This window comes from Pelophylax lessonae, assembly GCF_965119305.1.
Source record: "Pelophylax lessonae genome assembly, chromosome: 1".
NCBI classification, from domain to species: domain Eukaryota; kingdom Metazoa; phylum Chordata; class Amphibia; order Anura; family Ranidae; genus Pelophylax; species Pelophylax lessonae.
In genome coordinates, this window is record NC_138768.1 from 166,179,806 (window position 1) to 166,205,188 (window position 25,383).

Consider the following 25,383-nt stretch of genomic DNA (forward strand, 5'->3'; position numbering starts at 1 on the left):
AGAGCAGAAAATCACCCAACAACGCCTAGATGTGAACGGAGTCTTAGCAACTGGCTTTTTGCTTAAAGCAGTAGTATACTCCAAAAAAAAAACCTGCAAGACAAAGGCATAATGAGCTAGTATGCATCGCATACTAGCTCATTATGAAATACTTACCTTAAAACGAAGCCCCGACACGGACCCCCGGACACCGCTGTGGGAGCTGACATGATCCCTCGGCGTCTCTTCTGGGTTTGGCGGCTCCGGCAAACAATGACATCACCCCGTGCATGCGCGCGGGGTTTTAACTTTCCGGCAACTTCCCGGCAAGGAACTCTGAAGGTCCGCCGGACCTTCAGAGCACATGCGCCGCCAGTGTCAGCGGCTGCATGCAGTGCAAATATCACCTAAACCGTGCAGGTTTAGGAGATATTAATTCTACCTATAGGTAAGCCTTATTATAGGCTTACCTGTAGGTAAAAGTCACAAAAATGACTATACTACCGCTTCAAGGTGACAGAACACTCAGATGTAAACAGGGGCCAATAAAACGAATGGGATTTGTCATGTTGGCCATTTTTGAAGCTGAGGCTTTGAGCAGAAAATCGCCCAACAACGCCTAGATGTGAACAGAGTCTTAGCGACGGCATTTTGCTTAAGGTGACAGAACACTCAGATGTGAACAGGGGGCATTGAAATGAATGGGATTTGTCTTGTTGGTCGTTTTTAGAGCTGAGGCTTAGAGCAGAAAATCGCCCAAAAACGCCTAGATGTGAACGAAGCTTTACGGCTGCGGAAAAAAAATATCTGAGATCAAAAACAGCGGCTGTAAAAACGTCCAGTGTTCATGAGGCCTAAAAATCATTTTTACCATTAAAATTGTCAAAATATTGCATCATTTAGTAAAATCCATGAACAAACGTCACCTGATGTATTTGCATCGATAAAGTAAGGTCATATTTTTTCTCATATAACCTATTCGATGGTACAAAAATAGAAAGTTGAAAATAATGCACAAGGTTAAAGTGACTCCACGTTGGATAAGTCGTGTCTACAGGTTTTTGTTAAACTTTCGATCCGCAGGACAGATGATGTTTTCTGAACAGTAGCTGTGAGCACGGTGCATGGAAAAGCTCCTTTGTCTGTAAATAATGTAGAGTGCTATTTTATATATTCAGTCCTGTTCTCTCCGTCACAGCTTGCATTTGCTACCCATGCCAAAATGCCTAACCAGCATGTCTTCACTTCACGCTGGTAAGTGTGTCACTGTTTGCTGTGACGAAAACCTTAATTTTCCTCTTACAGCTGAGAAATAAAACACACACACAAAGAAAAGGAGAGGAAGGCAGGCAGAGCCAGTGCAGGCTCATCCAAGTCTCCAGTCAAGGCAAGCAACTCTATAACCTGTGTCTGCTCAACATCCAGGCATCAAGTCCCCTTCTGTCTCCTCTCTCTCTAGGTAAGTGGCACACATTTTTCTTTATTTTTATTTCTTTACATGTTATTCCAGACGTAGAACATTATGATGACCGGGGAGCTTGGGGTACTTAAATGTATTTATTCTTCTGTAATCCCTACACCTGTCATTGCACAGAAGTAAATGCCAGAATTGCAAAAGTGCCATTCATGCAACAATGGCTTGCCCTGTCTACTAAAATCCATCGGAATATATTTGTACAGCCTGGCCCCTGTACATACTAGGCTGTGTGCAAATATTGAATGTACAAATATTTTAAATACACGCTGCATAGCATTTCCATGTTATTACAGAACAGGGAATCGTTCCATTGACTTCCAGTGCACTTCTCTTACTTGGCATTTTCTGTGCAGCACGAAGAGTTCCATAGATAGTTCTTTGTTTTCTTTGTATGTGCTGTTATGTTTGCCCATGCGATACAAGCTGTCATGGGGTAAACAGTTCTCCGCTCTCTGTACTCGCCGTTTTTAAGTAACTTTTAATTTAACGAGACGTTAATCCTAAAGAAACGACTTCTATAAGCAGTCGTTAATACGCAAACATTGAAAAGTTCAAATACTTTGCTGTGTAGCTGCGTGGAGTCTATTGTCTTAAAGGAAAGCTAGCATGAAAGATAAACGCAAGCTGCCATTGCTGATGTTTCCTTGTGAAAGTGCTAGCTCCTTGGCTGTCATACTGACATTCTTGCTTCAACACTTTGGAGTTGATTTACTAAAACTGGGGAGTGCAAAATCTTGTGCAGCTCTGCATAGTATCCAATCAGCTTCTAACTTCAGCTTGTTCAATTAAGCTTTGGCAATACATCCTGGAAGCTGATTGGTTTCTATGCAGAGCTGCACCAGATTTTGCACTCTCCAGTTCTAGTAAATCAACCCCAAAGTGTTGAAGCAAGAATGTCAGTATGACAGCCAAGGAGCTAGTACTTTCAGAAGGAAACATCAGCAATGGCAGCTTGGTAAATCAACCCCTTTGAGTCACGCCCCCCAAGCCAAGGATACAAATCAAGCTAATGAACTAGACAAGATTAGCCGAAATTACCTCCATGGGTGGCCCTGCTGGCAATCTCCCGCCTGACTTCCTTCATGTGAAAAATCAAAGTAGCCAGGGGGAAGATGTTTGGCTCAACAGCTCCTGCATCCAATCAGATGCAGGCACTGTTCGGGTATTTTGACAGTTGGCGGCACTGATTGTCTGCATACAATAGCCACAGCAGGAGATTTATCTATTTGCCCGGGTTCACATTGGGTCGATTTGACATGCAATTTGACATGTCAAATCAGAACCTTTTGCCGGTGTTCCGTGAAAAATCCCTACCCTCGTCACTTCCGGTGCACCTACGTCATGGAACAGCTGAGCAGCTTACCAGTGCGCATGCTCACTGCTCCGGAGGGTAGGGAATTTTCACGGGTAGGGTTTTTTAACGTTACACCGCATCAGCTGTTGCCGCGGGTACATTAAAACATCTCCGCTGGAACATGAAATCATCTCCGCTCCTACCCCTGTGACTTCCCTGATCTCGGCTACTAAATGTAAAAGCGGCGGTGGGTCTATGAAAATATAAATCACGAGATCTTCGTGATTTATATATTCATACATCTGCCGCTTTTACATTTAGTAGCCGAGATCAGGGAAGTCACAGGGGTAGGAGCAGATATGATTTCATGTTCCAGCGGCGATGTTTTAATGTGCCCGCGCAACAGCTGATGCGGTGTAACGTTACAAAACACTACCCCTGAAAATTCCCTACCCTCCAGAGCTCTGAGCATGCGCACTGGTAAGCTGCTCAGCTGTTCCATGACGTAGGTCAACAGGAAGTGACGAGGGTATGGAATTTTCACGAGGTAGGGTTTTTTAACGTTATACCGGCAATGGCACCACCCGAATTGGTGTGACACCAACATTGCGGCGCCGCACCGATTCCCAAAAGTAGTTTCTGCACTACTTTTGGCGACTTCTCGGGGGCTATTTCAATAGACATCTGTGCAGAAACCCACACAGATGTCTGTCAAATCGCCCCTGAAGTCAGACTGAAAATGCCGGTGTTCTATCAGAATACAGCTACCTATCAGATTCTGCAACCGGAAGTGACGTACGGACTAGAACAACTTACTGCGCATGCGCCATGCATTCCAACATGGCCGCTGTGCATTCCAATAGGTTTCCTAATGTGACAGAACAGGAAGCAGAGGTGGACGTCTTCTTACACCCACGCAAGTCTTGAATTTTACATTTATTTTATCAGTAAACAAACCTCATAGACTGAATAACAGTATTACATTTCTATTATTATTGTATTCTAGTAAGTTTATCGAGAAACCTGCAGATAGAAGGTGGAGACGGCCATCTTGGTACACCCTGCACTGCTCAGCGACAAACTGATTATATAGTGAAATAGACTATTTCACTCGGTCGCGGTGAAATAGTCTCTTTCAGTATATAAGGTGAGTTTACTGCTAAAATAAATGTAAAATTCAAGACTTGCATGGGTGTAAGAAGATGTACGCTGCTGCTTCGTGTTCTGTCACATTAGGAAACCTATTGGAACGCATAGCGGCCATGTTGGAACGCAGGGCGCATGCGCAGTAAGTTGTTCTCGTCCGAACGTCACTTCCGGTTGCAGAATCTGATAGGTAGCGGTATTCTGAACACCGTTTTAAAATCTTACGAGTTCAGTTGAACTTAATGCAATTTCAAACCCGCCCTCAGTATGAACCTTCACTTTACGCTGTTTAGCAGCAATAGAAAAAAACTCTTAGATTTTTTTTTTTAAACAAATCTAAGCGTGTATAGCCAGTTTATAGATTTTTTAAACTTTTTTCTGATTTTCTTAATCTGCCTAATTATTCTATGTAATTGAGTCAGAAAGTGCAGAGGCCAGTAGATCAGTATACCAGCCAGATATTTAGTATTTTATATAAGTACTCTGCATCCAAAACCCTCATATTTCTCTCCTGAAATACTTACAAATTTTAAAACTGCAATAAATTGGCTCAAACATACAGCTATTGAAAAAGAAAATATTATAACATCCAAGAAAAAAAAAAAAAAAAAACGCCTTGCCCCAGTCCTTCACATCCACTTCTACCAGGTATGATAGAGCTTGGATATTTCAAACTGCATAAGATTTGCTGTGTAGCCCTTTGGATTGTATTTTCTTAGGTTATCACCATTTCAGGCTAGGAAAAGGCTATATAGCTGGTAAGAGCTGACCCAATGCATTGTGCTGCCTGGGTCCAAGAATGAAATTAGGAGTCAATTTGCTGCCCCTCTCCAAGTTTTTCCTGTGTCCAATGGACCCAGTGGGACCCATGGTAGGGCCGGCCCTGAAGCTGGTCATACACTAGCAGAATTTTGTTCGAAAATTTTTGTTTTAGTAACGTTTGTCTGGTTTGCTAATCATTAGTGGGATCAAAACTGTAATAGTTTTCGATGGGAAATTCAAAGGAACAGGATGGAAGATTTTTTTTAATCAAACTAAGGGATCTCCAACAGTGAATGTGTTGTGAATTATTATAGGAAAGTCCATTCCAAAATCCATTCCAAAGTCCATTCCAAAGTCCATTCCAAAGTCCATTCCAAAGTCGAATGTAAACAGCAAACTTCAAACATTCGAATGACATTCGTCATGTTATCTAATGTACTATTGAGAATTTTTGTACAAATGTTCATTTGAAAATCTACAAGTGTATGGCCAGCTAGAAAGTGACTGCAGTGTCCTTAAGCTGGAATAAAAAGGACAGGAAGTCAGCCGTGTACATCAATATATCCCCTAGCAATATTAACATTTACCTTATCACAGAGCCAACTGCTAATGATGTTTTATTTAACCACTTGCCAACCGTAGGCCATCATTTGACGTCCTGGACATTGAGTGGAGATAGCTGAATGATGCCAGCAGCTGCATCATGATGTCACTTCCGGCATCAGCAGATGTAAACACTTCCGGATTTTTTGCTGGAAAGCCTGAGATTGATTTTTTTTTTTTCAGCATACAGGGGAGATCTGGGGAATTATAGACCCCAGGTCTCTCCGTAAAGAGGACATGTCATGCCCTATTCCTATTACAAGGGATGTTTATATTCTTTGTAATAGGAATAAAAGTGATCAAAAAAATTAAAACATTAGGGGAAAGTGTAAAATGAAAAAATAAAAATAAAATAAACAATATCATTTTTTTTTTTAAGCGTCCCCTTCCCCTCGGGCTTGCACAGAGAGAGAATGCATACTTAGGTTGCACCTGCATATGTAAACAGCGTTCAAACCCCACATGTGAGGTGTGGCCACAAACGTTAGAGCGACAGCAATAATTCTAGCCCAAGAACCCTCTGTAATTTTAAATTTGTAACCTGTAAAAACCCATTAGGTATCTATTTACTCAGCGTAACATTATTTCACATTACAGTAAACCCCCGCTCCATCGCGGTTCAGTTTTTGCGGTCCCGGTATATTGCGTTTTTTTTTGTAATGTTATTTTACTATATAAATCATTAAAAATGAAATATTTTTGTGTTTTCCATAGCTCTTGCTATGTCTCTCAGTATCTTTTATGTGTTTAAATGAGTTTCTATTGTTTTAAAAGTGTGTTTAAAGACCTTAAAATGCTTTTACACGTACAGTGACAGATAAAAAAACATGCCTACAATGCATTTTAATAGGGTTTTTCTATTTCGCGGATTTTCACTTTTCGCGGCTGGGTCCGGAACGTAACCCCCGCAATGGAGGGGGGTTTACTGTATACAAAAAATTACTTTAAATATTGCATTTTCTTTTTTTATTCTTCTTTTAATTGAAGAAAGTGTTTTATTTGTCCAAAAAAAAACGCATTTGAAAAACTGCTGCACAAATACCATGTGACATAAAGAATTGCAATGGCTGCCATTTTATTCCCTAGGGGTTCTGTTAAATAACATATGCATATAATGTTTTGGGGTTCTAAGTAATTTTATAGAAAAAAAAACAGATTTTTACATATATGAGAGAAATGTCAGAATTAGCCTGGCTGACAAGTGGTTAAACTACAACTGGCCTTATTCAATAAAGAGTGCTTGTTTTAAAAGGGGATGCATGGTGGTAAGTATTTTGTTTTTTTAATATAATAAAGCTTTGCCGAAATTAGGAGAGTTGTACAACATATATATATAAAATATATAGAACAAAGAAACTGTATTTCCAAGACATACAAGAATATGCAAATAGCAAACAGGCTATTTTTTATTATATACATATAGCAACATGAGATCTCAGTTCCCTTTAAGCATGTTTTTTTTTTTTTTTTTTTTGCAAGCAGGTGGCCCTCTGGGTAGCTTTTCAGGTGCTTTACATGTTAAATGCTGAAAGCACTCTTTTTTACAGGGTCCAATAGCTCAAGTTGAAATGTGTAAACACAAATAAAAGAGTTAGAGGAGTGAATTATCCCCTTCCCCTATTCCCTCCTCTTGTGCAAAGCAAGCTCCCATAAAAGGTGTCAATTAGAGAGAGGGAGACCGAGTGCCGGTTCACACTATAGCGATGTCAGACATTGCATGTGATTTGCACCGCACTGCTCTGCAAAACACATGTGATGTCTTTGCGATGCAAATTCAGCCATACAGGTTGTATGGCTGAATTCGCATCTCATTCAGAACAAAGTCATACAGGACACTTTTTTTAGTCCGCACCAGAATCGAATCGCATGGGTGTTCACACCTATGCGATCTGATTCCTATCCGAATTGGCAGTTCGCACTGTGATATGCAAACTAATAGGGATGTCATTAACTTTGTATTCCAGATGATCAAGAATGTATAGAGTGAATCGGCGCTATTTTCCAAAACGCTGAGGGATAAATAAATAATATCTGGGTATCATAAATTTGGGTAGTTATTTATTTCAATATATTGATGCACTTATGAATTTATGATACCCAGATGTTATTTATTTATCCCTCAGCGTTTTTGAAAATAGCGCCGATTCACTCTATACATTCTTGATCATCTGGTATTTTGTGAAAATACAGAATTGGCTACTTTTTTTCCCTATTCTTTTTCACCTTTCTATTTATTTTCATCCTCTGCTTTTATTTTATTTTCATCTTCTGCTGTGTTATAAATACCTTCTGGCAGCGCACGGGCTTCCTTTCTGGTTTTACATTAACTTTGTATTGACACTCCCAGCAGTTTGCATACTGCCTGCGAGTCAGGTGCAATACGGGAACCCGCAGTGGATTCATAGGGTTCCCGCATCGCACCAGTGTGAACCGGCACTGAAGGCATACTGTTTCTAACTTGTTTTTTCTTTAGAAAAGCCATAATACTGTGTGAATTGTGTGTTAATAGTTTACTTGTAAAACAAATCTTTAAAAATATTTTAAAAATGGAGAAAAAATATCAGTTTAAAAATATGAAAATGTTAAAATAAAATTCAAATTAAATTGCCCCCAAAACCTTATATGTTTTCATTTATATGCTAATTGCCAAAAGCAATAACCCAGAGTGAACAAGAGAGAGATTTACTAAAACTGGAGAGTGCATCTCTGCATAGAAACCAATCAGCTTCCAGTTTTTTTTAAGGCCCCTTTCACACATACGGTCCGTTCAGTTCATCAGTTCAGTCACATCAAAATGTATCCGTTTTCCATCCATTTTTCATCCATTTTTCATCCGTTTTTTATCTGTTTTTTATATGTTTTTCATCCGTTTTTCATCCAGTTTTCATCCGTTTTTTATCTGTTTTTCATCCAGTTTTCATCCATTTTTAATGCATTTTTTCATGCATTTTTCATCCTTTTTTCATCCGTTTTTCATGCATTTTTCATCCGTTTTTTTTTTTTAACATCCACTACCAATGCAAAAACAGATGAAAAACGGACCGTTTGTCTGTTTACATCCCTTTTTCGTCCAATCCGTTTTTTTGACGGATGAAAAATAGGGCATTCATCTGTTCCAAAAAACGGACATTGACGGAAGCGGATGAAAACGGATGTTAACGGATGATCTTCCGTTGTCATACGTTTTTCCATAGAGATGCACTGATGTCTGTTTTACATCCGTCAAAGGATGGGTGAAAAACGGACAAACGGAGCGTATGTGTGAAAGAGGCCTTAAGTTTAAGTTAGAAGCTGATTGGCTACCATGCACACATGCACCAGATTTTGCACCCTCCAGTTTTAGTAAATCAACCCCAATGGTTTGATTTTAGTAATATGAATTTTGATTGGTTGCTATGTGGTGGTGCACCTAAAGTGATACTAAACAGAGAAGTGTTATTTACTATAGTTCATTCACATAGATCATATACACTGCCTGGCCAAAATGGATTTTTTCTTCCCTGATGGCACGGGCATATTCCAAGATGACAATGCCAGGATTCATCGGGCTCAAATTGTGAAAGAGTGGTTCAGGGAGCATGAAACATCATTTTTACACATGGATTGGCCACCACAGAGTCCAGAACTTAACCCCATTGGGATGTGCTGGAGAAGGCTTTGCGCAGTGGTCAGACTCTCCGATCATCAATACAAGATCTTGGTGAAAAATGAATGCAACACTGGATGGAAATAAATTTTGTGACATTGCAGAAGCTTATCGAAACAATGCCACGCCGAATGCGTGCCATAATCAAAGCCAACAAAATATTATAGTATGTGACTTTTTTTTGGCCAGGCAGCATATATCGGGCCACTATATATATATTTATATGGCAGCATATATCGGGCCACTATATATATATTTATATATATAGATCTATATATATATATCTAGATATAGATTTGTAAATATATATATATATATATATATATATATATAGATAGATAGATATAGATATAGATATAGATACATATATATATATATAATATATATCTATATATATAGATATTTACAAATCTATATCTATATATAGATATAGATTTATATATATAAATATATATATAGTGGCCCGATATATGCTATATTATTTCATTCTCTAAGTACCTTATTCCTGCAGCACTGTTGTGTGGTCACATGATCTTCCTGTTCTTTGGCATCTGCAGTGAAGTATCTTTGGGAATAGACTTCTGCTACTCTGCTTAGCGCCGGTTCACATAGGAGCAAAGCTACTTTCAGGGGCGACCTCCGAGATCGCGGTGCGAGCAGCGCGCCGCGACCTCGGAGCGGCCGCCACAGACTTCATAACATTGAAGTCTATGGCGGTCGCCTCCTGGTCGCCCCAAAGAAGCTCCGGACCCTTTTTCTAGGTCGGAGCGACTTGTGTCGCTCCTATTAGAACGGGTCCGCAGCTTTCCTATGGGAGGCGACCTGCGGCGACCTGTGAGGCGACCAGGTCGCCTCACAGGTCGCCCTAGTGTGAACCGGGGCTTATGTCATATGACTAAAAAAACAGATGAGCAATTTAAATTAAATTATAAATAACTGTTTTACAGCTCCCTATAACTCATTATAGAAAGTCAAATGTGTATTTGTTGGGCATTAATATGATGTGAGTGAAAGATTATTGAAACTGGCATCTGCATCCAAGGCTCTTTTTTACTTTAAAGGTATTAGCATTTACATTTAATATATTTAATACTGATTTATATTAAAACTTAGCATTAGCTGCCCCAATATTGTTTAGCAGTAGGAGGACATGGAGGAGAAGGGAGAGAGGGCAGTGTCATTAACCACTTTGTATACACCCACATGTGTGACTTGTAGTCATGTGGGTTGCACAGATAAGAAAAAATAGGAAATGAATGGCTTAGAAGAGAACTATAAGATGAGCATGCTCCGTAGAGGACACCAGCTGGTCTACACAATCTCAGGCTGCAGTGGGGCCACAAAGAAGATGGGAGGGACAGCTGAAGGCAAGATCAACCAGTTAAATTTCACTCTACACAAAACAAATGCTTTAGTGGCTTTGTGAGTATGAACATTCTGTTATATAGCATGTAAAGAGAAATGCCATTTGGAACAGAACTCTGGAAGTTGCACCAGGCAGAGGGCAAAGGACCAATCACCAGTGTTGTCTATGTTTTCCTGCCACAGTTCCTCCCCCAACCCCCCCCCCCCCCCCCACTACTGACCTACTATGCCTTATTCTGCACTGAGTTTCTATATTGAGGCAGGGTTTTACCTAAATAATTTCTTACCCCAACATTTCATATTCCTGATATGTGCCTGCTGTACCATGTGAGAAAGTATCCTAATCTCTTTGAATGCTTCCTTTATGTTAAATCCCTGGTGTGCCTGCTAGTCCTCTTGCTTTCCTATTATAAACTGACTACACTAAGCAAGAGACCACACAGTGGTCAGTTCTCTAGCTATGCTGAGAACTCTGTCTACTCTCCTCCAATGATCAGACTTGTCCTGACATGCCCCTGTTGCCCAGCCATTCACTGGGAAGTTCAGTGTGCTGCTGCTTCTCCTTCCTCCAGCTCTTATGGAGCTGAGAACAGAGGGAATGTGATCATTTAAAAAATGGGAAAAAAGGTATTTATAATGTTTTTTTTTTTGTTTTGTTTTTTTTAATCTATACAAAAATGTTTTGCCCTTCATTTCTATTTGAAACTGAATGGGTTTTTTTTACATTTACAATCACTTTAATCATGCCAGAGCTTCCAGCCATGATAACAATGGACAGCACAGTTATGACATTATTAACATATATCTTTAGACTGGCGGGCTGAGGCACAGTGTTTTAGATCTCATACTGCAGCTATACAGCTATGAGGTTGAAGAAACAGGAGTGCCTAGGCACACTCACAGACCAGGAAGTGCACTTCTATTTTTTAGGAGGAATTCCAGACAAGATACACTTTCAGAGTACTGCTTAAACACAATGAACACATCCAGATATCCCCTTTAATGTAGTTGTTCTTTCCTTTTAAAGTGAAAATTAGAGCTCTTTAAATAAAGCTGCCTGTCTATAAGGTTTAGTTACCGTTTAAAGGCATGTTTCAAGTTTTCTGTATAGAATTCATATTTGAATAAAAATATATTCTTTTTGCACCCTGTTTACAGATAAAACTTGATTAAGTGTGTAAATGTAAGTCCCTGTATATTCTAATAAACCTGGAAGTCATAGAAGTGTTTCCTAAAACTGGTGTGCGTGACTTCACAGGGAAAGTACATCTGTGTTTGAACCACTATTGGGACAACTAAAGATCATTGGGGCCAAAAAGCATTTGGTCCTGTTGGTAATTGACTTTACATTACTTCACCTTGAAAAGACATTATTGACTAAGTATTTTCACTGTAAAGCTTTCCTGAGTGCATTGACTAATGGGGAGCTGAAAGTGTTTTAGGGCTGGAGGCCGTGTGCAGATTAGCAGGTTACCTATAGCAATAAAAGGCATGGAACACCGTGGACCTGTTCTGCAGATGCAACTTTCCAGTCCTTTGATTGCTAATATTGTGATTATTTATTTATAACCTGTCAATGCTCCCCCTAGATGTGCACAGTAAGAAAATAGAATTCTAAGTCAAATTCTGGTGCTAATGTGCATGTAGAATCGGATAATGAGGTGGATCCTGCAAGCTTACAATCTATAGGGCATTATGTGCATTAAACCATCATGGTATCAACACTCCTTGTAATGTTTTACAGCCTGAAGACTGACATGACCCACTGACTGGATATGTAAGTAGAGCTATTTGTGTGTTATAATAAAAAATACTATTCTAAGCGTAGCCACCTTTTCCCCTTCTTAACCTACCCACGTGTTATTTCTTTATACATTTTAATTCTTATTTAGAAGTGTAATGCAAAGAGCAATGATGATGTCTGGATACTATAACATGGCTCCCAACTGTCTCTGACTTTGAGGGACTGTCCCTGATTTTGAGGGACTGTCCCTGATTTTGAGGGACTGTCTCTGATTTTGAGGGACTGTCCCTGATTTTGACTGACTGTCTCTGATTTTGAGGGACTGTCCCTGATTTTGAGGGACTGTCTCTGATTTTGAGGGACTGTCCCTGATTTTGAGGGACTGTCCCTAATTTTGAGGGACAGTCTCTGATTTTGAGGGACTGTCCCTGATTTTGAGGGACTGTCCCTGATTTTGAGGAACTGTCTCTGATTTTGAGGGACTGTCCCTGATTTTGAGGAACTGTCTCTGATTTTGAGGGGCTGTCTCTGATTTTGAGGAACTGTCCCGGATTTGGAACAAAGTCCCTCTGTCCCTCTTTCCTCCTCATTTGTCCCTCATTTTGGTCTGATCTATATAGTTGTATATAAAATGCACTATTTATCTTTCAAAAAGTGTTTCCCAGTGCTAAACCTTTCGTCCAGTTTCTAAATTGCTGCATTTTTATATTTCGAAAGCCAATATAAAGGCAAAAAAAAAGCACTTGTGGGCTTAACTAATTTTTTTTTTTTGTTTAATTCTCCATTAACCTTCTTAGCGGTATTCCCGACCGTGGCTCGGGGTTACATTTCAGAGCCAAAAGCGGTAACCCCAAGCCACACTCGGGGTACCGCCAGAAGCATCGCTGGATCCTGTAAGCAGGGTTACTTACCTTGTCACCAGGATCCAGCAATGTGTCCCAGAGGTGTCTCGCGGCGGATCTTCCTCCCGATCCTCTCCGTGCCCCGGCTTCCGTCTCCTGCGACGTGACGTTCGCAGGGGGGTGGAACCGGCGGCAAATTCAAATGTAAAACACACCAAACACACTGATACATTGCAAAATAAAAAAAAATCACATTCGTTTGCCGCCCCAGTGCCCTTTCCTGCAGTTTTACTGTACTTTTTATGTATATATATATATATATATATATATATATATATATATATATATACGTGTATATATATATATATATATATATATATATATACGTATATATATATATATATATATATATATATATATATATATATATATATACAGTATGTATATATATAGATATATAGATATATATACACACACATACACATATACAAACATATATATATATATATATATATAATATATATATAATGTATACAGTTGGTTTGGGCTGCTCATTCACAAGAATTACATGCAAAATAATGGCACCGCTTTCAGCACCTAAAATCCAAAAGAATCATACCGCCAGGGAGGTTAAGAGTGCATGACAGAGGGTGTGTCCTATGCCTACATACTTTTGCTAATAGGTGTCCCTCATTCCCATCTCAAAAAGTTGGGAGGTATGATATAACCTGCAGTATTCAACTAATCTGAGTACACATAAAGTGTCCCTGTAAGTAAGTCTTCCAATAGCAATGCCTGGTATAAGAAGAAGCTTTTTACATATCTCTTTGGTTGAACCTTCGCACTTTTGAGAAGCTCCAGGGGAGCCGCTACAATCTGACACTTCCCGATGTGTCCTATGATGTGTCCCCTGATGGATTATGTGGTTCCTTCCACAAACCCCTACATCACTCCAGGTAACAGTGGTGATGTAGATATTGGTGGGCGAAACCACAGCGGGCAGCAGGAGACATAGAATCTGACACACCTGGAAATGCTGGATAATAGTGGTACCACAAGAGAGTGAAAATTTAACACACATTGCCCACTTGATCGGAAAAGAATAAAGCTCTTTCTTTTAAAGAGTATTGCTGTTGGTTTTGGACAGGGTCAGGTTAAAGTTTACTAAACATCTGCTGAAATGTGGACGGAGTGCCCACACCCCTGACTACAAGAATGGCTGTACAATTACCCGACAATGGGATTTTTTAGGGCATATAACAAGAGTCAATTTAAAAAATTAAAATTTTATTACAAGTATTTGCATAGGATTCACAATGTACAAACATTTAAAACCAATGGGGTAAAGCTCTTAGTTGTACCACCATAATTTGTTGTGACTGTAAGTGCCAGACAAACACCCAACGCGTTTCAGAAATTCAAGGTTTATCTTCCTGCATCAGGTGTATTGAACTATAGGTTACAATCATTCAATTAGAGATGTACACTGAAGAAAAAGCATAGATAAAAGAAACTGTAATGCTGATTATTGACTGCACCATGCACCCTGCAGATTCCCCCCAGTGATAGCCCACAGTCCCAGAGTGTGTCCAAACCACAAGAGTACAAATGAAAGGGTCCCGGATCTCTAGATCTTCCAAGCCGTCATCAGCGGGAGGACAGGTATATCTCACTTGTTATGGGTGGACATTGGTGTTGCATGCCTACTATGGGATGACCATAGCTGGTTCAATTGGTCAAGATAGAGAGCGTAGCAGTGCTGTGATCTTCTATCAGCAGTGCTGACTTTCCTCTCCGCAGTCAGTTTGACACTGTGTCACGTCAGTTTGACACTTGTCAAACTGACTGTGGAGAGGAACATCAGCACTGCTGATAGAAGATCACAGCACTGCTATGCTCTCTGTCCTGACCAATTGAACCAGCTATGGTCATTTATGTTTTTTATGGTCATCCCATAGCAGGCAGGCAACACCAATGTCCACCCATAACAAGTGGGTTACACCTGTCCTCCCACTGATGACGGCTTGGAAGATCTAGAGAACCGGGACCCTTTCTTTTTGTACCCTTGCGGTTCGGACACACTCCCAGACTGTGGGCTATCCCTGGGGGAAATCTGCAGGTGCATGGTGCAGTCAATGATCAGAATTACAGTTTCTTTTATCTATGCGGTATCTTCAGTGTACACCTCCAATCGAATGATTGTAACCTATAGTTCAATACCCCTGATGAAGGAAGATAAACCTTGAATTTCTGAAACGCGTTAGTTGTTTGTCTCTGGCACTTACAGTCACAACAAACTATGGTGGTACAACTAAGAGCTTTACCGCATTGGTTTTAAATGTTTGTACATTGTGAATCCTATGGAAATACTTGTAATAAAATGTGTATTTTTTAAATTGGCTCTTGTTATATGCCCTAAAAAATCCCGATGTGGGGTAATTGTACAGCCATTCGGGTCAGGTAAAAAGTCTCTTGGTAGCCCATTCCCTGACCCACATATACTTACCTTATCTGTGCTCTCCCCCCAGCTGCTCCTCTGGAGGTGTCTCAGATTTCTGGTCCTTTGGGGTATTAAAGAGAATACAACTTCCCAAACCCAAACATTTCACCTGAGGACGAGTGCAATGTCATCAAACTTGTTTTAGGTCTGACTCCATCTGACATGGAACTCACATAGTATTTGACTCCCATCTGCGAAGAAGAAACACTGGGATTGATTTACTAAAGGCAAATAGACTGTGCAGTTTGTAAAGTGCAGTAGCACCAGAGCTTAGTAAATGAGCAGGAGCTTTGCTGACTTCTATCATCCAATCATGTGCAAACAAAAATGCTTTTTATTTTTTTTTTTAATTTTCCCTGCACGTGATTGGGTTTTCTTTGCAAAGTGAACCTTTACCTCATCTACTAAGCTCTGGAGCAACTGCTCTTGCAGAGGGCAACTGCACTTTGCAAAGTGCACAGTCTATTTGCCTTTAGTAAATCAACCACTGAATGCCAGGGAGTGTGGAGAAAGTGAGCATAAGTGGGTCAGTGGGTGAATTTACCGTACAAGATCATTTGAAAAGCACAGAAAAATCAAGTATTTTAAATGCTTAATTGCAGTGTTTTCCTTTCAATAAACATTCTAGCATAGCTGAATCCAGGAAGATTCAATTCCTCAGCACATCCCCTCCCTCGTGCAAGTCATAGTTCTTTTCTCTTCTAGGACTGTCTAATTGCTCTCTGGGCTGGCCCAGCTCCTCTGCCCCTCCCCTCCCTACATTCTTTACACTTTTTTTGTAGCTGCCAGGGGAGGAGGGGAGGGGAATATTATGCAGGGGTAGGCAACCTCAGCCCTCTAGCTGTGGTGAAGCTACCATTCCTATCATGCCTCTGCCACTGAGAGCTGGGTCTGTGGCTGTAGTGTGACAAGGTTGCCTACTCCTGCTATAGAGTGTAATTTAAATGACGGCTTTGAGTCTGCTGGGGCTGCTGACATTAAATCCAAGATGTTGGCCCATCATCAATCCTGAGGCTTTTGGATGTCTAGAAAAGGAAGACTTTTACAGATATAAAGCATGCCTAAAAAAATGTACATGCACATAAATATTATGGGAAGATTGTTGCTGAAATGAATGGTCTGGCAACATAGTTTCTTTAAAGTGTTACTAAACATACAACAGTAAAATCAGTCTGTATATACAGTAAAGCATGCTTGTTATACTCACTATGGAACCAAAGGGGTTAATCCTCCACATTGTGTAAAAAGGCTGTTTGATGCTGTCTTCTGTGATTCTCCCCTTCTTTTACTGTTCCCAATCCATCTCCTGATAGCACAGAGCCTTGGGGGTAAGCTGCACATGCTCAGTTTGGTGTGTAGTGCTAAAATGTTCATGTGATCAGCACAGGGTCAATTAGCACTATCCAGACAGAGGGTCAGGGGTCCTGCAGCCTCATAGGACAATCAGGGGAAAATGAAAACTCCTCCTACAAGCTTTAACGAGGCACTGGTAGAAGTTACGAGACTGTTATATACTGCTGATAAGAAAAGGTATTTAGCAGTTTATATTTACTAAAACTGTTGCATTTCCATGTTCTGTGTACTGCGGAAGACCAGATATAGTGAATGCAGGGTCCTGGGTTTAGTAACACTTTAAAGAGTAACTTTTGTTGAGAAAAAAAAATTCCCCTTTTGGTGATCTCTGTACATTGCAAGGATTATAACAAACTTTGTTGCAGATTCCTACCCTTTGTTATTCTGGAGAAATCCCTGTGTGCTCTTCTGTGCCCCTGTGCTGAGTGGGCCTAATGGGAGTGGTTTTATAATTATCATTCAGCTGTGGCAGCTGCAGGGCTCTAATGAGGGAAGCTGCTGGGCCTTCATCCCTTTAGACGTGTTCCTATTGGTAGTATCTCACCAAAAATGATATTTTTGTTGCAGGGGATGCCAGAAATCTGACCTGTATCTTAGTTTAAACTTCGGGGAAAATTAGTGAGCCAATCACACAAGCAGGAAATTATGTTTCTGGGGGTGTGGTTAGTACACATTCTGTGTACAGAACAACTCCAGGTAGCCATATTGCATTGTATTTTCAGAAAATTACAGTGGCTTCAAATTGAGAAGGAAAGGTAATTTTTAATAACGTGCAATAACAATATGATTTGTGTCGCAAATGTCTACGCTATATTGTTTTTTCTTAATTCGCTATTTTTTCCCCCACAAAAGTGGAGTTAACCTTTAAGTGAAGCCTGCTGGTATATTTTGGGAAAAGACTGCTCATTTTCATGTTTTTTTTTTCCTGCACTACCTTATTAAGTAAGCCAATTTGTATTTTCTAACTTCTTTATCATTTTTCTTTGATCTTTTCCTTCCCTCCCCCATAATCTATTCTGCTGCTTGCCTCTCTTCTTTCCTGTTGCATCCCCAGCGTCTCTTGTTTCCTTCTTCTCTTCTCTATTCTTGCTCCCCCTTTCATCCACCTGATGTGGTTCTTTATCTGTTCCTCGCTGTCCTTTTTTCATCTGCTTTCTTGGCTCTGTGTTAATTTCTTGTGCCTTTGCATGTCTCCTTTATTCATACTTCTCTATTTTGTGCGCCCATGTTTCTTTATAGCTTATTTAGTCTTTATTTATCATATCAACCAATGCAATCCCAGATTTCATTTTTTATAGAGTAGGCGAGAGAATGAAAGAACATCACAGTCAAGTGTTTTTTGTGTTTTTTGCATTCTATGTTAGTGGGTAAAATTTTTGTTAGTGGGTAATCAATGTTAGTGGTTCACATTGTTGGTGGGTAATCAGTGTTAGTGGGTAATCAATGTTAGTGGGTCACATTGTTGGTGGGTAATCAGTGTTAGTGGGTCACATTGTTGGTGGGTAATCAATGTTAGTGGGTCACATTGCTGGTGGGTAATCAATGTTAGTGGGTAACATTGTTGGTGGGTAATCAATGTTAGTGGGTCACATTGTTGGTGGGTAATCAATGTTAGTGGGTCACATTGCTGGTGGGTAATCAATGTTAGTGGGTAACATTGTTGGTGGGTAATCAATGTTAGTGGGTCACATTGTTGGAGGGTAATCAATGTTAGTGGGTCACATTGTTGGTTGGTAGTCAATATTAGTGGGTCACATTGTTGGTGAGTAATCAATGTTAGTGGGTCACATTGTTGGTGAGTAATCAATATTAGTGGGTCACAATGTTGGTTGGTAGTCAATGTTAGTGGGTCGCATTGTTGGAGGGTAATCAATGTTAGTGGGTCACATTGTTGGTTGGTAGTCAATGTTAGTGGGTCACATTGTTGGTGAGTAATCAATATTAGTGGGTCACAATGTTGGTTGGTAGTCAATGTTAGTGGGTCACGTTGTTGGTGGGTAATCAATGTTAGTGGGTCACATTGTTGGTGGGTAATCAATGTAAGTGGGTCACATATTAGGTGAGTAATCAATGTTAGTGGGTCACATTGTTGGTGAGTAATCAATATTAGTGGGTTACAATGTTGGTTGGTAGTCAATGTTAGTGGGTCACATTGTTGGTGGGTAATCAATGTTAGTGGGTCACATTGTTGGTGGGTAATCAATGTTAGTGGGTCACATTGTTGGTGGGTAATCAATGTTAGTGGGTCACATTGTTGGTTGGTAATCAATGTTAGTGGGTCACATTGTTGGTGGGTAATCAATGTTAGTGGGTCACGTTGTTGGTGGGTAATCAATGTTAGTGTGTCCCATCGTTGGTTGGTAGTCAATGTTAGTGGGTCACATTGTTGGTTGGTAGACAATGTTAGTGGGTTACATTGTTGGTGGGTAATCAATGTTAGTGGGTCAGTTTGGGGGAGATTTAATAAAGGCAAATCCACTCTGCACTACAAGTGCACTTGGAAGTGCAGTCACTGTAGATCTGAGGGGGACACAGGGCTGTGGAGTCGGAGTCAAGGAGTCGGAGTCGGAGGAAATTTTGGGTACCTGGAGTCGGAGTCGGCAAACAATGCACCGACTCCGACTCCTACTCCTACTAAATTTAGATTGGAATTAAAAAAAAAGCAAGTTTAAATGTCCCAATTCACAAAATGTTATAATTAATGACTTAGTATAAGGAAACTTATAATTGAGGAGGCCAAATGTAAAAAGGAAGAACTACAGAAAGTTCTGAAAGGACATTTTGTCTTCCTTAAAATGGATGCATGCACACGTCACAGAGTCAATTATTTTGCTATTAATGTTAGATTTGTGGATGAAAATAACAAAACAATAACACGGACCCTCGGATTAAAGGACACTCAGGCACATCACACCAGTGATTACCTTCAGAAGTTAGTGGAGGGTGTTATAGAAGATTTTCAAATTACAAAGGAACAGATTTTGTGTGCAGTGACAGATAACGCTTCTAACATGTTGAGCACAATTGAGAAGATGAACGCAGATGAAGAAGGTAACAAACAGATATTAGAGTTAGAGGAAGACAGCTCTGCAAGTATTGGAGAAAGTTTAGAAACTGAAGAGAATGCTGACATTTTTTTAGACAACTTTGTTGAAGAAGCATTGAAGCTTGCTACTATTCATCATATGCGATGTGCTGTTCATACACTGCAACTTGCCATAAGAAATGGATTAAAAGATCGCCATGCAGCTACACTAATTGGCAAATTACGGCAAGTAAATGTTGCAGCCAGGGCCCCGAAAACAGATGCAATTTTGAAAAGATGTGCAGGAAAAGGAGCCATTTTGGATCAAACAACTCGCTGGGGAAGCACTTATTTAATGGTGAAGCGTTTGCTTGAACTTAAAGACTTCATAGAAGAAATGGACAATGAAAATCTTGCATTAACTGAAGGCCAGTGGACACAAACAAAAGACCTGGAGAACCTTCTTTCTCACCCCGTCACCAAGAGGTTGCAATGTGACGATCTAACCCCGGGTAAATTCCTCTTGGAATGGAAGAGCCTGTTATATCGCCTGAACAAAAATGGAGGGTTAATAGCTGAGGGCATTGCATCTTCAATGATGAAAAGAGAGAGTCTTTTGCTGGAAAATTAAATCTTGTTAGCGGCTATTTATGTCGACCCAATGAGCCGACTTTTGTTGAACAGTGAACAGACTGCTACAGGGAAAAAAGCCCTCTATGATGTAGCAGTTCGCATGAAGGGATTACGACCTGAAATACATCCACAGGATGAAGTTCTTTTAAGCAATAGTGGTAACTCAGGATCATCTTCTTCAAACGAAGAATTAGACTTTGATTCCTTCTTAGACAAAATGGAAGTTGCTAAAGGAAAGCGAAGTCGCATAAGCGTTACAGAACCAGTAAATGTCCAAATAAAAAAATTCCAACAGGATTTTTATAAAGCACTAAAAGAAGTTGAAAAGTATGATCGCTCATCAAAACTTACTGTTGAAGAAGCCATTCTTGTTTATCCAGAGATCGTTAGTGATGTGGCCAGAATAGTTACTGCAATGCCACCCACCCAAGTCAGTGTCGAAAGATTAATACATATTAATACAGAGGAGTCGGAGTCTGGGAGTCAGAGTCGGAAGTACAAAAAACTGAGGAGTCGGAACATTTATCTACCGACTCCACAGCCCTGGGGGGACATGCAAGGAAAATCAACCAAGGTGACCAATATTGCCGATATTTCAGGAAAGTGCTTGTACGGGAGTGATGCCTGCAACTAGAGGAATCACCCCGCTACCAGCGTCCATAGCCGACGGTCGGCTGTCTTGTAACGACAACCAATGTGGCTGAGAAGCCGCTCGGCTGTCATTTCAAGGAGCGGGAGTGGACGTCCCCCCTCCCGCCGCCTTCTGCGGCTCGCCCGGATCTCCTGTCCCACCAGGAGACCCGGGCAACCAGCCTGCACAGCTGCCGCAGACCAGATCAAGCCGCATTTGGTTCTGATCGGGTCTCCATGCAAAAACCCGGAAGTGATGTGATGATGTGTACTGGCGCCAGATTAAAAAAATGACAGCATTCAAAACAGCCAAACTTGGCGTTTTGAACGCTTTTAAGTGCAGAGGAGGGGTTTGGGGTCTTTTTAGACCCCCAGATCCCTCCACAAGAGTACCTGTCAAAGAAAGAAAAGAAAAAAAAATTTTTTTTAAATGTACAAAAATATAGGCCCATATCAGCCGATAACGATATGCATTGACCAAAATATCAGTATCGGTAACGAAAAACCGTTATCGGTCAATCACTAGGAAGGATCCCTGCGCTCCCGCCGGCAGAACACAATAGCGCTGGGGGAGGGATTCCCCAACTGACTGTGTTGATGGGGGAATCAAGCAATTTTCTTTTCTTTACCCGTGTTTGAAGGAAAGAAAACTGCATAATGTACAGTATAGCCTGCCTAGGATTCTCTTGCTGGGGGGAAAAAGCTCAAAGCTGGGAGAGAGGCAACACTAGAATCATTAACTTGGTAATCTTGACTGTGCAGTCTCTGCAAAAAAAAAAAAATCAAAAGGCAAATCAAACCCACAAAACTTGCTTTGCGTGGCCAAGCCATTTCATTATTTTCTGTTTTCTCATCTCATACATCTCTCCTCTCCATCTCTAATCCCCACTTCTATTTTATTTCATGGAGGGAGGCTACCAGAGAGAATAAAGGTGCCATATATGTTGATTTTCCGCAAATAAATGGTATTTTAGACTTTTTCTCCCATTCGCCAACCTGTATACAGGCTTCTTTTCAGTTTGAGAGGTATACATTCATTGAATAGTCAGCATGTGAGGAGCACATGTAGCTTTTCCAAGATTATTTCAGGTGTCTCCCCAGTAATACATACATACTGTACAGGCACATGTCCCACATGATATTTATGTTTTATTTTATTTATTTCAGGTACTTACTGTATATAGGGCAGTATGACAACCCCATTTACATCACATCATCTGAAAGGCATTAGAAAAAGACTCGCTGATAGTGCTGTTGTCATTTACATATGTATTGTATATCATATTATAACCCATTGTACTGCCTGATTATCTTTAAAGCTGGCTTTACAGCTGGGTAGGGCATTAAGGCATTCCCATTAAAGCCTCCTTTGCTGTGCTTACCTGATCCTTTTTGAGGAACACAACATGTCAGCCCATGGTAGGTGCTATCCAGCATTTCAGTGTGGTGCAATATATGTGCATTGCTTAAAGTGGAACTTTAGCCTCCACTCTGCCATTCACCCCCCCCCCCCCCCCCAATTTTTCTTTAAGCATTACCTGCCGCTGCTAACTTTTGATATTTACCCACCCGGATCCAGCACTGTCCAGCTGAGAGCTTCTTCTCTTCCGGCAGCACTTAGTCCATTACCGCCATGTTTCCTTAGGATATCATCGCTAGGCAGTTCAAGGTTCAGCCAACACGCCTCCTGAAGACGCGTTGATGGGCCCGCTCCCTCCTCCTTTTCTCAATGAAAGGCTATGCCTCTGGGTATATGTGATGTACATATCCTGGGAGGCACAGCGGGCAGTATGAGCATCATTTGCCTAAGGTGTGTGACGTGCATGGGGAGGCAGGGCGGACATTCTAACAAAAAAAAAGTAAACAAAAGAGAAAAAAAAGTGTTATTCCTGCAGAGGATAGGAGGAGGGGTGGAGAGGCGGGATCATGCTTAGGGGGTTTAAGATCCGCTTTAAGTGCATTGGGAAGTCATTCAAAATGAAAGGCATTCCAGTGCACTAACCTGTGCACAGTGCCATTAAATGCGTTGTAATGCATGCGTTACTACAATGCAATGATATAAACTCTGCTTAATTATATTTGTCAGGACAAACATAAGTGAGCTCATTTTGAAGCCTTGGTTTGATGGCTGTCATACTTATCCTTGCTTTACTACTTAGTAAGTCACTGGTTAGTGTACATAGCAGGAATGCCAACAGCCAACACATTTGTTCCAGGCTGATGACTCAAGAAGAATTAACCACATAAAAACCGAGAAGATTAAGAAAATTGGATTTTTAAGTTGGGTGATCTCAAAGAAATTTTCACAACGGCAAACACATTAAAAATATATATTTTTAATATATAAATCTAAAAAAAAACAAAGGGATGCAACATCTCTGATTATGTCTAAAATGAATCACGTATCAATTCTAATTGTATGCCAACATAGAACATAAATCCTCATAGATCCTAACATGACTCTATAGGTCTTTGATGTATGTTCTGTATGTTCAAGACACACTAAGCTGCTATAGGGAATATTGAAACCACAACACCATTCCCTTTTGGTCTGATTTAGAAGATTTTGAAAAACATCATAAAAGTTACTGTAGATGGATAAAAAAAAGTACCAACGTGTTTCGCCCAAAGGGTTTCCTTCAGGGGAATGGAGGGGTTATGTTTTGTTACCAGAGATAGAAAAAAATATACACATATAATAGAAATACATACAGTGAGAAGGTTTACATATATTATATTCACAAGGTGAATGTGCAGACTGCATATGAATACACTCAGGGTGGAAAGCCAACCCCCAAGGGCCACACAGACACAGGTTTGTAATTTCTTAATTATATAATATTATACAAAAGAAATAAAAGGTTTAAAAAAGAAAGTACCAAAATATCATGACATACTATTGTCTTTAATATGCCAAGACTGGCCAGCCTGAAAGTTTCATTTCCCAGAAGGACAGATATAAGTCCCAATAGTCAGTAGAGGGATGGATTTGGGAAACATCTTGAGATGATCAAGGGAGTATCTGCATATCCTATAGAAGCCTCCCTATAGAACAGGGGTGTCCAACCTGAGGCCCACGGGCCACATGCAGCCGAAGTCGACTATTGTATCAAATGGTGGATAACAACAAAATTTATAATTCAGGTATACTGGACAGCCACTGACATATCTCGTGAATATTTAGAATGAAAGCAGGCACCAAGAGCAGTTTTGATAAAACAAAACTTTACTGGACATCATAAACACAAAGCTTCCTTACACATCTTAAAAGTTACCATTACTGGACATCATAATACATAAAGCTTCCTTACACATAAAAGTTACCATGAACAAATACACTTTAAACATACAACCCTTGTCCCAAAAATATTGAATAAATACTTAGCTTTGGTAGTTGTAACAGCTTCCAATAGATCTCTGCAACAAAAAGGGGTCTTGGCCGCATGTTTCCAAACAGCCAACCTTCCAAATGAAAAAACAAGCAAGGCTACATCATAATGGATGTGAAAGGGCCAAAGGTGAGGTAGAAGAAGGCGCTTTTTCATGCAAATTGACCCTTTTATAATCCTGTACACAGAAAGACCTCCCACAGGATGTGCTCATATCTTTTGACCACTCCTAGGTAGTGAGGTCATCCACACATGGCTGCACCTCACCCCTACAAGCACATGGTTCATTAAATATGCGGCAGCCATTTTTAATTATTACACATGGATGGGAACATTTGTAAAAAATCCACAACTGATACAACTATGAATGCGGCCCAACCCAAAATATAAAAGGCAAAAAAGGGGGAAAGGTCATATACAGGCTTTGTGCAGTACAAAAAATACGGCAGCTTCCATAGGGACTGCCAAGATAGATAAATAAACCAACAAAGAGCGGAGGGAAATCCAATACCTTTAGAGTGCTTCTCACATTAATGGCTTCTAGTGTGGTCCAGTGTGTGGCTTGTGGCGCTGATCGAGCAAGGAAAATCTGACAGGGTGGTTGTATAGAAGTTGATCAGTAGGTCAACTTCTGTACAACAACAGTTCCCATACATGGATCCAAATTCAGCCAGTCCCTGCTTTCGATACATACACTATATTGTCAAAAGTATTGGGACACCTGCCTTTACACGCACATGAACTTTAATGGCATCCCAGTCATAGTCCGTAGGGTTCAATATTGATTAGCCCGTCCCTTGAAGATATGGCAGCTTCAACTCTTCTGGGAAAGCTGTCCACAGGGTTTAGGAGTGTGTCTATGGGAATTTTTGACCATTCTTGCACAAGGGCATTTGTATTTTTGAGGTCAGGCATTGATATTGGACAAGAAGGCCTGGCTCGCAGTCTCTGTTCTAATTCATCACAAAGGTGTTCTATCGGGTTGAGGTTAGGAC

At 40.4% G+C, this 25,383-nt stretch overlaps 1 protein-coding gene and 1 pseudogene across 3 annotated transcripts in view; both read left to right on the forward strand.

Annotated features, from left to right (window-relative positions):
• Window positions 1-1,310: 1,310 nt before the first annotated feature.
• Window positions 1,311-25,383, forward strand: part of RGMB (repulsive guidance molecule BMP co-receptor b) — a 127,609-nt gene continuing 103,536 nt past the window's right edge. Inside the window, exon 1 of one of the 2 annotated variants that reach the window (XM_082243070.1) lies at window positions 1,311-1,438. Coding sequence is in view for 1 of the 2 variants with exons in the window: in XM_082243069.1 (XP_082099195.1) it covers window positions 12,048-12,049 (2 nt within the window). In the remaining variant the exon portion in view is untranslated. Of the gene's footprint in view, window positions 1,439-12,014; window positions 12,050-25,383 lie in introns of those variants that run through there. The other variant, XM_082243069.1, reaches the window with a different exon arrangement.
• Window positions 14,175-25,383, forward strand: part of LOC309543689 — a 28,717-nt pseudogene continuing 17,508 nt past the window's right edge. The window contains exons 1-2 of the transcript in view: window positions 14,175-14,200; window positions 19,422-20,864. The product of the transcript in view is annotated as an uncharacterized misc_RNA (transcript). The remainder of the gene's footprint in view (window positions 14,201-19,421; window positions 20,865-25,383) is intronic.